General features: G+C 41.6%; 1 protein-coding gene across 6 annotated transcripts in view; it reads left to right on the top strand.

Annotated features, from left to right (window-relative positions):
- Positions 1-16,004, top strand: part of LOC122650179 (ubiquitin C-terminal hydrolase 13) — a 48,749-nt gene that overhangs the window by 24,275 nt on the left and 8,470 nt on the right. For all 6 annotated transcript variants that reach the window (XM_043843503.1, XM_043843505.1, XM_043843504.1 and 3 more), the window contains exon 16: positions 14,378-14,500. In XM_043843503.1, coding sequence (XP_043699438.1) covers positions 14,378-14,500 — 123 coding nt within the window. The remainder of the gene's footprint in view (positions 1-14,377; positions 14,501-16,004) is intronic.

Here is a 16,004-nt window from a genome sequence, read left to right as displayed (position 1 = left end):
AGACGGGGAGTTAGTGCTCGACAAGTCCCTAAAGGAGGTGTCTAAGGAGAAGGCTCGCCAACACACTGCCCATACGAGGAGAGACATGGAAGACTCAAGTTGTGGCACAATGGACGTTGTTACTTCACACGGGAGGAGGCTATATAGGCGTTCATGCGGGCCATATACGAAGTTCTCCAAGAAGGTTGCGACGAGGCGTCGCCAACTTGGGCGGGGAGAGTGTCACGGCCCGCCCAACAAAGGCCCACGGGCCTAACTTGCAAGCCCATGGACTTAGACATTGGGCTAAGACCTAGTCCATGGCCTAGAACTCTCTACACTAGAAGAGAATCTAGATATGTTCTAGAACTGTAGAAACAAAGATGGTCAAGGAAATTTCTAGAGAAGCTTCTAGAAAAGCTTTGTAAATATCTAAGGAAGGAGGACAATTCTAGAGTTCTCCAAAGAGCTAGAATCCTCCACAAAGGAGGTGGGAAAATTCTAGTTCCTTAGGCTAGAAAGTTCTCCACCATTGGATGGAGAACACTTGTACAAATCCTAACCATACATTGTAAGTTGGGGTGCCTATAAATAGAGGTGGCCTCATTTGGCTAAGGCACAACCAATCAACCAACCAACCAACCAACCACCCAATCAAGCAAGCAAGCTATCAAGTCTTGTACTAAAAGCTTTCAAGTAATTCAAGTGCATTCTTTCAAAGTCTCTCTAGTGTTCTCTAAGTTCTCTTCCCAAGTCCCTTGCTAGAGTTGGTGAAAGGCTGACTTAGTGCTAGAGTGAGTGCTAAGTGCCGGCGTGGTTGCTTAGTAAGGTCTAAGGCCGTGACAATCTGCTCCTTCTGCGAGTTTATATGCTTGTGGACTCAAGGTGGTTAAGGGTGGGTTCTCCTGCGACTCCTTGCACTGTGAAGGTCAAGAGGCTTCTTCAAGTATTCAAGCTGCTGCTGCTTCTGCACATTCAGACCTGCAACCAGTAAGTTACATCTGATTTATTATTTCCATTGCTGAACCCTAAACTGCTACTATTTTCCCTGCAAACCCTAGTTCTTCCTTAAGCCCTAAAACTCCTAAACTCTGCCCAGCCCTAACCAACCATCCAAACCTCTCCAAACTTCAACCGAACCCGTTCCCCCACCACTGTGACACTCGGCCAGAATCCCTTGGCCTGTCTCCCTTTAGAAATCCTAGATCCCTTTATTCCCTTCATTCCCAAAACCCAAAACCCTAACCCTATAATTCTGAAATCTTATTTCCTATTCAAACCTAACTAAAACCTATACCAATAGACTCCTAAAAACCTGCATACCATTACCCAATAAAACCCTAACTCAAACTCCAATTCCTAACCCTAATTTTGCCCCAATTAACCTAATCTGCCCCATTCGGCCAACCCTAATACACAACTTGGTCCTAAGTGAGACTTATTCCACCTAGGCTACAGGTATCAAAGCTATGGAAGGACAAGGCAACCCTATTGTTGATCCACCACGACCACCCCCACCTGATCCAATGGCTGCAATTCTCGACATGCTCCATAAGATCAGTGATCGGTTACAGATTGTTGAGCAAAGGCCAGCTGTGCCTATTGTAAACAACCCTCTATATGTAGAGGAGGATCGATTACAAGTACATTCTGAAGTTCATGGAACTCTGGGAAGGGATGAACATCACAGAGATCATCCTAGACGTCACAGGGACCACAGAGATCAGTCTAGACATGAACAAGGTTACAGGGATCGGCATAGGTATGACAGAGATGACTATAGAGAAGACAGGGACAGAACTACTGAAGCACCTCGAAGACCTAACTTTGAGGAAAACTTGAGATCCTACTTCATTGGAGATGAAGGTCATAACAGGAGATTTGATACACAAAAGGTCAAGCTCGAACTGAAAGAGTATGATGGGCATAGTGATCCACAGAAATTCTATGACTGGCTTGATGCCCTAGATGACTATTTTGACTGGTATGACTTGCCTGAAGACCGAAAGATGAGACTGACACGTACTAAATTAATTGGCTCTGCTCGAGAATGGTGGCGTATGACAGAGAGGGACATGGAACGTGAAGGCAAAGCACCTACCAACTGGGAGGATATGAAGTATGATCTGAAAGAGAAGTACTTACCAAGACACTATACAGCTTAGATGCAAGATCAATTCAACTTCCTTCGTCAAGGGAATATGACTGTATCCGAGTACATGCAAAAGTTCGATTCTCTCTCATCTCGTACTGACACCATAGAAAGTGCTACTCAGATGTTATCTCGATTTTGGTTGGGATTGAGATCTGATATCATTAGAGCTATTGGCGTTGTGGATGTTATGGACATCAAGGACTGCTTTGAGAAGGCATTGAAGGCTGAAGACCTATTGAGCACCACTAGAAGGTTTGGCTCCACTGCTGTCGACACTAGAAAATCTTTTCCAGCATCCAAACCAACTAATGGTTACAATAGAGGTTATAGCACCACTGCTGGTTCTACACGAACAGCCCCCTACTCTGGCAGCTCTTCACCTATGGACAAGGGCAAAGCCCCAATGACCACTAGTGAGTCAAATACTTGTTATCGCTGCAATGAAAAGGGACATTATGCTAAGGACTGCCTACAAAGACAAAGACCAATCAATGTAGCTGACAAGGAAGAAGACAGCCCTGACGAATTTGATGAACAAGGTATTTATGCATTACCCCCTGATGATGATAATGATGGGGCTGCTTATTTTGACGACTTGGGTGATGAACTTGAAGATACCCGAGGTGTACACGTAGTAGCACGTATATTGAGTGCTGAATCTAAAGGTGAAGATTGGCGACGTAGTTGCATCTTCTATACCCGCTTACGAGCAGGTGACCGCATTGCCCAGATAATTGTTGATAGTGGTAGCTGCGTTAATGTTGTGTCTGAAGATCTTGTGAAGAAGGCGAATCTGAAATTTGAGAAGCACCCGATGCCCTACAAAGTCTCCTTATTGAATGGGAATAAGCTTGATGTGAACAAACGATGCTATGTTCCCTTATAAGCCCAAAAATATTCAGAGGAAATTTGGTGTGATATCATTCCGATGGGAATGACTGATGTTCTACTAGGGAGACCGTGGCTTTATGAAAATGACGTTGCTCTCCTCGGAAGAAAAAATCTATGTATTTCAACATAAAGGAGAAGAAATCGGGTGGTATCCACTTAATTTGCCTGCAGAAATACGGAAACGTCGTGTCATGCGCACTAATAAAAAGGGGACAGAATCTGAAAATAAATTGCTAGCTGTTCCGCAAAGGGGATTTTAACAAACCAGCCATGATACAGGTCTGGTTCTTGCCTTGGTGACTCAAGAGGTTGCTGCCCCATCTGAACAGAAGTTTACACAGCCCATCAAGAAATTACTGCAGGATTTTTCAGATGTAATACCCGAAGAACTGCCCAATGAGCTACCTCTACTCAGAGACATTCAACATGCCATCGACTTGGTACCTGGTGCTATGTTACCAAATCTGCCCGCCTATAGGATGAGTCCCTCCGAGCATGAAGAGCTAAATAAACAAGTTGGAGAGCTTCTCAAGAAGGGGTTTATTGAAGAAAGCCTAAGCCCTTGTGGTGTTCCAGCCTTGTTGACACCAAAGAAGGATGGTTCGTGGCACATGTGTGTGGACAGCCGAGCTATCAACAAGATCACCATCAAGTATAGGTTCCCAATTCCTAGGCTTGATGATATGTTAGACATGCTGCCCGGTTCTAAAATCTTCTCCAAGATTGACCTTCATAGTGGATATCATCAAATTCGCATCCGGCCTGGAGACGAGTGGAAGACAGCCTTCAAGACCAAGATGGACTATTCGAGTGGAAGGTCATGCCCTTTGGCCTGACGAATGCACCTAGCACCTTCATAAGAGTCATGACCCAGGTACTTCGTCCCTTCATCGGTAAATTTCTTGTTTATTTTGATGATATTTTGGTGTACAGTAAAGACCTAGATGAGCACATAGACCACCTGAAACAAGTTCTCAGAGTACTCCGGCAAGAGAAGTTGTTTATCAATTTAAAGAAATGTTCCTTCATGCTGCCCAAGGTTGTTTTCTTTGGTTTTATAATTTCTTCAAAGGGTGTTGAAGCTGATTCGGAAAAGGTCCGAAGCGTTGTTGAATGGCCTACTTCGAAGACATTTACTGAAGTGCGAAGCTTCCACAGTTTGGCTTCTTTTTACAGGCGATTCATTCGCAATTTCAGTGCCATCATGGCACCCATAACCGAATGCACCAAACAGAACAAGGGTCCGTTCGCATGGACAGCAGCCGCTCAAAAGGCCTTCCAAGTGATTAAGAAAAAGATGACTGAAGCTCCGGTGCTACGCCTGCCCAACTTTTACCATATTTTCGAAGTTGCTACTGATGCTTCCCATGTTGGTCTAGGCGGAGTTCTTATGCAGAATGGGCATCCTATTGCATTCTACAGTAAGAAACTTAATGATGCCAAGACTCGGTACTCTACTTATGATATAGAGCTTTACGCTGTTGTTCAGGTCTTGCGGCATTGGAGACACTACCTTATTGGCAAAGAGTTCGTCCTGTACACTGATCATGAGGCACTCAAGCACCTCCACTCACAGAAGTCCATTAGCACTAGGCATGCTAAATGGGTTGCATATTTATAGGATTTCAACTTTGCCCTCAAATACAAGTCAGGAAAGGAAAATACAGTGGCTGATGCACTGAGTAGAAAAGTCCTGACCTTGAACACTTTCTCAGCCTATGAACTTAGCATCGAGCAGATCAGAGACGAGTATGCTAGTGACAAGGACTTTCATGTCCTATATGCTGATTTGAAGCAGGGTGGACAGCATCCTAAGTACTCATTACATGATGGTTACTTGTTCTTAGGAACCCGGCTGTGCATTCCCGATTCGTCCTTACGACACCACATTATCCGGGAGTTACATGGAGGAGGTTTAGGAGGACACTTCGGGAAAGATAAAACCATCTTACAGGTGACTGATCGGTACTATTGGCCTCACTTGGCCAAGGATGTAGAGCATGTAATCAAGCAGTGCCGAGTTTGCCAACTAGCTAAAGGTACCAAACAAAACACGGGCCTTTATTCGCCATTGCCGATCCCTCACCAACCATGGATTGATCTCAGTATGGATTTCGTACTTGGTCTTCCCCCTACTAAAGAAAGATTTGACTCCATCATGGTGGTGGTTGACAGATTCACCAAGATGGCTCACTTCATTCCTTGTCGAAGAACACTTGATGCTTCCCACATTGCCAAGCTATTCTTCAAGGAGATTGTGCGCATTCATGGGTTACCCAATACCATCGTATCCGACCGTGATGTGAAGTTTATGAGTTATTTTTGGAAGACTCTATGGCTGAAGACAAACACCAAGCTTTTGTTCTCTACTGCATTCCATCCCCAGACTGACGGACAGACAGAGGTAGTCAACAGGAGCCTTGGTAATTTGCTGCGGTGTTTGGTCCGAGATTATGAGAAGACGTGGCCCTCTATGCTTGACATTGCTGAGTTTGCATACAACAGCTCCGTGAACAGGACCACCGGTCGTACTCTTTTCAAGATTCTCCTTGGGATACAACCCCGTCGGCCGGTTGATCTCATTCCCTTACCCCCTCAAGCTCGGGTAAGTGTTGAAGCCGATGAATTCATCCGCCATATCACTGAAGTGCATGCAGATGTTCGCAGCAAAATTGCACTCAGTTATGATCACTACAAGTCCGTTGCCGACAAGCATCGCCGGTTCGTTGAGTTCAAGCCCGGAGACATGGTCATGGTACGAGTGAATCCAGAGAGACACCAACCGGGTGTCAACCGTAAGCTCCATCCAAAGATGGGTCCATACAAGGTGCTGAAACGTATTGGACCTAATGCTTATGTTCTAGAGTTGCCTGATGATATGGGCATAAGCAATGTTTTCAACATGGTTGACTTATACTTGTACACGGGGGCATCATTCAGATGATGGCGATTCAGAGCACATGTTGCGGCTGCCCCAACTGAAGCCACCTCCGGAAGATGTGATTGAAGACGTTCTAGATGATATGCACAAGACAACTCGTCAAGGAGCCGGTTACCATTCTTTCCTTGTCAAGTGGAAAGGTCGCCCCCGTTAGGACAGCACTTGGATACATGCTGATGATTTCAAGAGGCTCGATCCGGAGTTATATGACCGCTACATGGCATTCACCCATTCATCGGAGATGAATGTTTCTAAGCCGGGGAGAGCTGATGCAGATCCAAGCACTAGGAAGAAGAAGCCGAAACCATGAAGTGGCTGTTTTACTATTTTCGTTGGAGCCTTTTATTTTCTGTAATTTGTTTTTCTTTAAGTAGGGGTAAAACAGTCTTTTAGTGTGCTTAGTATCCCCTCCACGATTTTAGAGGGATAGGTTGTTCTTTTTATTATTTATTTTATTTGTTGAAACTTGTATTCCTAGTTAGAATACAAGTGATTTAGTTGTAATTAGATTTCAGATTAGTGTCACTAGTCCTAGTCTGATTAGGACTGGTTTTAGGACTTGGAACTAGGATTCCAAGTCATATTTGTGTAAGGCTTTTGGCCATCTCTTTTTATTATAAATAGATAAATCGTGGGAGGCTCCCCCACAACTTCTACTTAAAAAATTCTCTGATTTCAGATCTGAAACTGCTGCACTCGAACTGCTGCATCTGCTCCTTCTACGAGTTTATATCCTTGTGGACTCAAGGTGGTTAAGGGTGGGTTCTCCAGCGACTCCTTGCACTGTGAAGGTCAGGAGGCTTCTTCAAGTATTCAAGCGGCTGCTGCTTCTGCACATTCAGACCTGCAACCAGTAAGTTACATCTGATTTATTATTTCCATTGCTGAACCCTAAACTGCTACTATTTTCCCTGCAAACCCTAGTTCTTCCTTAAGCCCTAAAACTCTTAAACTCTGCCCTGCCCTAACCAACCATCCAAACCTCTCCCAACTTCAACCGAACCCTTTCCCCCACCACTGTGACTCTCGGCCAGAATCCCTTGGCCTGTCTCCCCTTAGAAACCCTAGATCCCTTTATTCCCTTCATTCCCAAAACCCAAAACCCTAACCCTATAATTCTGAAATCTTATTTCCTATTCAAACCTAACTAAACCCTATACCAATAGACTCCTAAAGACCTGCATACCATTATCCAATAAAACCCTAACTCAAACTCCAATTCCTAAACCTAATTTTGCCCTAATTAACCTAATCTGCCCCATTCGACCAACCCTAATACACAACCTGGTCCTAAGTGAGACTTAGTCCACCTAGGCTACATCAGTGGGTCCACAAGCAACCCAGTAAGGGTTATTTCAACCCGGATCTGCACCACCCACTCTCTCCCGGGTCTCTCACCCACTCACAGGTACAGGTATCTCATCCTTCCCCACTGTATCTCACAGCATAGCATGGTCTAAAAACCAGATCTTCCTTTTTTTTTTTCTTCAATTCGTTGGCCACTGAAATCCAGAACCTTTCCGTTATTTATAACCTTTAATGGATTACTGCAATTGAATCCTTCCTTGCATGGAAAGGAATCCCCTTACAAGCTAGACATTATCCTAATTGGAAACTAATTACAAATCAAATCCAATCTATCTAGATAACTGAAATAGAAAGTCTCCTAGGAATAAAAACTACTAATTACATAAACAAATCTAACTAAAAAGGAAACAATCTTAAAGCTATGAAGTCCCCCATGCAAGGACTAGATAAGCAATACAATCAAAATCATAAAATTATAGGAAACGAACATATCGCTAAGCACAGCTGGGCCCCACCAGAAAATCTCTCACACAAGATTGATTTTTGGCAGCATCTTTCTGTAATGCAGCCTGGCATGGGTCCCACAGAATCTTTTAAATTACCTCCAAATAAATCTGATCTACCTGGAGTTAACCCCCCTTCAAATCAGCAAGATCGATAGCTATATTCTCCCCGCAAATAAAGCTGGCCGATGACTATACTTGGGCCGAATATAGGCTTGGAAAATGGAATTAAATAATACCATAATATGGGCTAGGTATGGACCAAGTTTGAAACCCAACCGATGTACCAATTCTGCATCATCTCTGCACTTACCTGTTTTTGGAGATAAATTGCGGAGTTATTTTACTAGTTCTGATTAATACTCGACCAGGTTTCTAGCTTGTTCTGATATCTCTTTCTAGAGTTATAATTTTCTCATATTCCTGGTCTATATTCTCTGTTTCTCCGATCCTGTCTTTACTAGTCTCTTGCAGGATATTTCTGGTTCAGGATTAACCTAAGCATTTTTCATATAATTATATTGATGAGCATTTCTCATCTCCATCTTCTCAAAACTTGTCCTATGGGCTAGATTCTTGCTTGATAGACCTTGCTTCTTTCTTGTGCCCATTGTCCTCCCCCTAATGGTATTGCTTTTTCCTGTTTCTTTATTTGTTTTTCTCTCATATTGTTGTATCAAAGGTATGTAGACGATGGTTACCCAATTTCTCTGCAGAAAGAGGCACAACTCCACCACATTCTGAGACTGTGGAAGCCTGTACATTCTGGAAATATTGACATCAATATAGCTCAGTTGAATTTCCTTAGAATCAGCTCCACAATTTGAACCTTCTCTGCAAACACTCAATCCACCATACATTCCAAAAAAGTTCATTAAACTTCATGGAGAGTTCCTTAAATATTTACTGTTTCAGATTTCTGCACATCAGTGTCTGTAAGCCGTATAGATTCATTAAAGTGCTGCACTATCTTCCCCGACTGCCATGGGGCAAAAGTGCACTAGGTGAATGGATGGCGGATAGATTACTCCAAATTACCACCCATCAGGCGTTTATTCTGTAGATCTCATCCCCAACCAATCAAGTGATCCACCATCTATATCTTTTCAGGTGAAGAAAGTAAATATGGTGGCATTGATGAGTTACATTTTATTGTGTGCGAAAGGGGGGGGGTGTATCCATTTACCATAGCCAATAGGAGGCAACTGAAACTGCTCAGTAACCTAAAAACCAATCCCTCCGACTTGGATGATTGCTATGTCATGGGAGTTGCATTTGGTGGAACCTACACTCTACCTTCTTCCTCCAATAGTCCCTTGTCCATATCTCCTTGCATTGCGAAAATTCGAATAACCCAGGGTATTACAACTCAACTCAATTAGTCCCTCTCCCAACTAACCTGGGTGAGAATAACTCAGGATATTATGATTTATGAGTGGTTCCCCGCACCATGTATGATGTCAAAAAGCTCAAACCTTTCTCTGCCCTGAAAAAATAGCAACCCCAATCGGCAATCTATCAAATTGTATTTTTAAAACATCGTCCCCCATTTCACAAGATATCTTGCTGTATTTCTTTTCGCAATTGTATTTGCTTACTGCTGGAATCTATACTATAAAGTGGTCCCACATTCCTGCTTTTATTGTTGAAACTGAAACCCTTTTCAATTTTTGTGGTGGATTACCTTTGGCACTAGAAGTTAAAAAAAAAAAAAAAAGTACCCAGTGCACGAGGCTCCCACCACTGCGGGGTCTGGGGAGGGACATAATGTACGCAGCCTGACACCTTTGGCACTAGAAGTAAAGGGAATAAAAATATGTAGAAGAAAAACACCTAATAACAAGTAGACAACTCCAGAAGGTAATTAGATAACTTCACCATAGTTTTCCTCTTCCTCTGCCCCCTCTCAAAAAAAGAAAAAAATTGTTTAGGGTCTTTTTGGTATCATTTTTCATTTTTTCATCTGTTTGTTATCATTTTTGAAACTTGTTTTTATTTAAAGTAACTGAAAACACCCCCAAAATCATAATAGACTCAAGAGTCTATTATGAATTGTGGCCAAAAATGTTTTTCCTTCATTTTTTCGCTCAAGTTTAATGAGTACGTGCTCATAAGACCCAAATATGAGGGGTAGACATTTGTTTTAGGTTTGGGAAAGGCAAGCCCCCTTCTTCGTCTTCTTCCTGCAACGAAGAAGGTGAGAGAAGACTTGGTATTTTTCGTTATTTCAGTTGTTGTTCCTCGGTGGTGGTTCTGCAATTATGAGTGATCTTTCATAAGTTTCTGTTTTTCTTTATATTAAGATTACTGATATATTGGCACGGTATTGAAATTGAAAGTTGAGACAGAGGAAGATTAAGAAGATCTAGGGTCAGGGTGTACCATCAGAAGGGGAGATGTTCAATAAAATCATTAAGCATGGGCATTGTAAGGTCTCCCAGTCGGATCTCCATGAACCTGCAATATATGGAAATGGTGCATCTGCGTATCGGAATTCTGGATCGGTTTCCACATTGAATATAACCATGAACCATGCCTATTGACCCACCATTATTCCCTTTGGTGCCAATTCTCAGCAAAATGTCGCAGCAGGTGCCAATTTACTCTCACCCAGTGGGCTTTAATTGGGTATCGTCGAAACTCTTCCCATGTTCAGAGAGGTTGCCACTGCCGATTGCCCCAGTTTGTTCTTCCGAAAGCTCCAACTTTGCTCCATCCTTCACTAATCAGAGATGCTTGCTTCATGGGGCTTCTCATTTTCCCTTCTAAAGCTAGCTTCTCTACCCTGCAATCCTGCAGTGGAACGCTCCTTTTATCTTTTTCTCTGTTGCAGATTATCTCTCTGACTATACTCTCACTACTATTGACAATGGCGGTCGATTCTTCATCATGAGACACGGGAAGCTAGTGCCCAAACTCAAATTGCAGCTACCTCCCAGTTGATTCCTAGAGCACAGATTGATGTTGTATTTCAGGAGAAGAATCCCCATCCCTTATGGTTAGAGTTGATTTGGGAAAGAAGATGGGTGATGGGAGAATTTCTTCACCTACCACTAAAATATATATGGGCTTTGGGCCAATCTCTCTTAAAAAAAGCCTAATTTCAATACTGAATTTCCATGACTTGGGTCCATTTGTTCAAAAATGTTATATAATTATTTACAGATAGGTAGTAACCAAACTTTTTTTCATTCTATAATCTATTGTGTTTAGTAGTTACCATACAGTTTTTGTTTTTTGATCAAAATGGTTTTCAGTAATGATTTTTTTTTTTTAAATAAGCCAAAAAAAAAAAAAAAGAAAAATGATACCAAAAAGACCCTTAAGTAGAGTTTCCTTTCTGTACTTTTTATAATGATCTCTTTTTCTATCTCTCCCTTAGTGTCATTATTATTTACATCTCTTTTCCTCTCTCAAAGGATTCCTTCTGTTCCTATATCGCCCATGGGCCCATGGTGTTATGTGCATGTTAATGTGCTATACTCGTCATATTGAACCTTGATTATTTTTATGGACGTTTTGGTGAGGCATTCTTAATCGAGGTTTTGCCGACTTCCTTTGCACTTTCCAATTTAATCATTGCTCTGCCTTTTCCACTATCTGATCTCACATGGCTTTGCGCTTGAGTTTCCTGTCCCAAATTTTTATTGGGGTGGTTGCACCCCTTATGGTTAAGGTTAGCGGCATTTTCTTGATTCGTTACAGCATCTCCAACCGGAATCATGAAGTGTTTGATATTTGTTCCTCGGTGGTGTGATTGTCTATAAAAAATAAGTCATCTGCAAAATGCAATTAATAAATATTGGTCCATGTTTAGAAACTGAGAAGCCTTTAAAGTATTCCCCATTTTTCTTCTACCCTATTTATCATCATGCTTAGTGCTTTGGTTTTGCAAATAAATAGAATGTGATAAAGAATTACCATGTTGTGTTTTTGTGCTTCCCTTGAGTTCTTAAAAGATCCTGTTGCAAAGACATTCTTCACAGTGGATAATGGAGTTCCCATAAAATGTAGTATGTATTTAAAAAAAAAACTCCAGCTTCGGTGATGTTGTGGCTTCTTTTTTTTTTTTTTTTTTTTTTTTTTGCGGTTAAGGTTTCTTTGACGGTTTACTTAGGAAGCCTCACCAAAACGACCCTAAAAATCTGCCACATGGCAGATCAGATGGGGCTCAAATACTGTGGGGGAGGTAGACCACTAAGTCCCAGCTCACATGTCATGTTTCATCAAAAAATCAGAGTTGCTAAGTGTCAAAGTAGAACTTTGAAAAATCTAGTACTATGAGGAGAGTGTAGTAGTGGTCGGAGTAATGTAGACATGCATGGACAAACCCGACAATAATAGGGGGTTTGATTAAATTAGGTTCTGTAATTTGGCATGTGGCTTATCATGCTTTGTCCGTTCTATCCAACGGCTTGAATTGCCGCATTATTTTTCCAAGTTCTAAAAAATGGTGGACCATTTAGGCAGCCTTCCAAAACAGGGCTAATATAGAGATTTTCTCTTTTAATTTTTACTGACTAAATTGCTTATAAAACAATTTTATATGGTGACCTTTATTGGCCAGATGTCAATTTTCTGGGCCTGAAAAGAATGAGTTAGTTTAACTCATGGCAATATACTTCCTGGAATTTGTCAGGAGTGATGGCACTAACCTTAACCTTTCTCTCGTGCTGTCTAAGGCGCCATTTGACATCTCTGATGATCATCCTGCTTGGACCTGCATCAGGGGGAAAAGTTCTTAACTACAGCTTTGTTAAGGGGGCAATTTATTTTCAGTAAATGATTGAGGAGGTTCTGGATGACATGCACAAGACCACTCGACATGGCACCGGTTACCATTCCTTCCTCATCAAATGGAAAGGTCGCCCACGCCAGGACAGTACTTGGATTCATGCAGATGATTTCAAGAAGCTTGACCCTGAGTTGTATGACCACTACATGGCCTTTATTCATTCATCGGAGATGAATGTTTTTAAGCCGGGGAGAGCTGATGCAGGTCCAAGCAGCCGCAAGAAGAAAAGACAGCCCTAAGCTTAGGGCCGATTGAGGAGCCTTAGTTTTTATTCTATGCTTAGCTTCTTTTGTAAAACTTAATTTGAACCAGGTTTATTTTGTAAACTTAAATTGAACCAGGTTCAACCTTTGGTTCAATTTAAGTGATTCACTCCTATTGGCTAGGAGTTAACCTATTTCTATTGGTCCTTAGAGGACCTTGTATTCCTATTGGTCCCTAGAGGATCTTGTATTAGGTTTTGGGCTTTCAGCCTTATATAGCTAAGTAAATCGTGGGAGGCTCCCCACTACCTATTTTGCTAAAATTTGTTTCAAAGTTTGCTGCCATAGTTGCTGCTGCCCAGCTCCCTTGTGAGCTTGCCTTGTGGATTCGAGGGAGGGATTGGTAAGACTCCAGTTGACTCCCTACATCTGTTCAGATCGGGAGGTTCTCTTCTCTAGCTTCTAGTTGCTGTTCTACAAATCCAGTAAGTGTTTCTAATTGCTGCAATTACTTTCCATCTTATTCCTCCATTAGAATCCATCCAACTTTCAGTCACAGCATCCCTAGACCAGTCCCCTCACTCGATCCTAAGTTCTGTCCCTTTTATTATCTCAAATCCCACATCCCTCCTCATATCCATTAAACCCTAAATAACCTAGAACCTGTCCGGACCTAACCTACCCTCAAAACCCCTCCATATTAGGATCGAACCTTCCTCTCCCTATTTGGGAAATTCGATCCAAATCTTGGACCAAACCTCCATTATAGACCCAAAATCACCACCTCCTCCTTCCCCAAAACCAAACACGAAACCCTAATTTTTCTGATTTTGAAATTCTCATTCAATACTCACAAAACCAGGTTCTTTAGACTCCTCTAAACCTGCCCTGCTTTACCCTATAAAATTCAAACCCAATACCCTAAGTCTAACCCTTGCCTTGACCAAGTTCATCAAAATCTGCCCTCTAAACCAGTAGCTTAACAGAATTTTGTTGACCTGGTTCCTAGTAGATCTAACATCTAGCTAGGACGACATTACCCCCTCAGACATATGATGATATATAATTGTATATCTAGCTGAGCTAATATTGTTGAATGCTTCTGTAATTGCTTCTCGAAACGCCAATGCAATTTTTGTTGGTATTCAAGATGTCTCTGTACTTTTAGTTTGAAGGATTGACGTATTCCTTAAATTCTTCAAGGTGGTTTACCCTTGGGAAGTGACCAAGAGAAAAAATTCCTGTGTGTGGAATTCTTTCCCCAAGGGTATCTTTCAGAGTTCTTAGGTCATGAGGGTAGAGAACCAGTTTTTATGGGGTGCAATTTTTCTTCAGATCTTTGCAATTGGTATTACTTGTACATTTTAGCAAAGGGACCTACTCTTCATTATGATCATAAATTTGGTGCTCCTGGGGAATTATTGGTTTCATATATTTATTTACTTTGTTATGATGACCCTCTTTCATTTTTTTGGGTATAAGCACTTGGTTCACTAATGAATGATTGTTTTATCTTAGTGATGTATGGTCTATTCATACATGCAAAGAAGTTGCAATAATCAAGTTGTTCTGGTATTATCTAACCATTGAAGTGGTCCACAGGAGGAGGTTGCGAAAGACTTTGGTATTCCAGTGCAATATCAGCGCTTTTGGCTGTGGGCCAAGCGTCAAAACCATACATATCGTCCAAACCGGCCATTGACTCACCAGGAAGAGCAACAATCTGTAAATACTTCCAGTCATATCTTAATTGTTTTATAACTCTAAAGTAATCATGAATCTAGCACTATGTTTACTGCTTTATTTCTTGCAGCTTTTTTCACCCGTAAAAAAAAAATTCTAGTTATCCAGTCGCCTATATTTCATTAGTTATCATGAATCTTGCAATATATGCATTGCCTTACTTCTTGGTGCTCTGTATTAAAGAGGGGGGGGGGGGGGAAAGGCAAGTCACCTACACCTTCGTTAGGCATTCAAGCGATATTACCCTACCACAGTCATCTTGATTTTTGTTGATGGGGTCCTTTGTGTTTGTTATGTCCTCCATCTGCTGGGGATATACATTCTCTAGGTGTTGAATGAGTTAAATTTATTTCTCTGGTTAGGGTTCCTTGTCTTGATGAGGAGAATGCAAATTCCGGAAGAAGGGTTCTGAGTGAAGATTACAAAGCATTGATGAAAGCTATTGCTTTTCTTCACTTGTCCCCCCCCCCCCCCACCCAAAAAAAAAAAAAAGAAAGAAGAGAGCGAGGTTGTAATTATTCTGAACCCCTGTTTCGTTTGGTGAAGGGTGCCATTCCTTCCAGCAGACTATCTCTACTTTGTCAAAGGGTTTCACCTTCTGAAGTATGCAATAAGAAAATTTGCAATCAATGTACCCTTTGGGATTTCATTAAGGAGAAAATCTCTTGCTTACTGGCTGTCTACTCACTATATCTTGTTGCTGCACTTCTGTTTTGCACGCATCTTTTTTACACCTTGCAAATCCTTCTTGGATGTTTATTCCTTTATTCCTTTTTTCTCAATGTTGGGGGACTTTATTATTAAATACATGAGCAAGAATCAGTCATGTCTCACCTACACCGGGCAATTGTATCATTTGTTCTATGAGGGACTCAGTTGTGTGGCCGAATCCCACCTTCACTCAGTTTTTTTTTGGGGGAGGGGGGGGGGGTTGGGTTGGGTGGGAATAAGTGGTCTTACCATCTTAATGTATACTAAATCTTTCCTCTCCCCCCACCCTCCAAAAAAAAAAGAAAAAAAAGGAGGAATCAGTGATGTCCTTGCAAAACAACCATCAAGCTTAAATTCATCAGGTGGGTTTATGTATGTCATTTGACATTGTAAGGCCTTTATGTAGAGGTTAATGCCAGAGTATTCAAAACTGGTGGAAGGTATGTCAAAGTAGACTTGTCTCTTCAGAATTTAATCTAGCAGTAGTGGAACTTAAGGATGCTAAATTTTGGGCTTTGAACTAATTCTTTTTCTGATCTAAGCTGAATTCAAACTGTTTGCTGCTCTGCCAGTGGTTATGTTAGATGAAGGAATTTTATTGAGGGTTGAGATTATTGTCAAAACCCAATTTCCCCCCCGACAAAGTATCTTTGAAACCCTATTAGTTTTCTTTATAATTTAAGCTCCTGATTCTGGTTTAGGCGATTTTATCAACAGGTTGGCTGGTTCTTTAATGTTATTACTCCCTAGTACATGGAAAACATGCATTTTATGA

The sequence above is a fragment of the Telopea speciosissima genome, chromosome 2 (assembly GCF_018873765.1).
Source record: "Telopea speciosissima isolate NSW1024214 ecotype Mountain lineage chromosome 2, Tspe_v1, whole genome shotgun sequence".
NCBI classification, from domain to species: Eukaryota; Viridiplantae; Streptophyta; class Magnoliopsida; order Proteales; family Proteaceae; genus Telopea; species Telopea speciosissima.
Note: the sequence above shows the minus strand (reverse complement) of the source record. Positions and strands in the feature narration are given on the sequence as shown.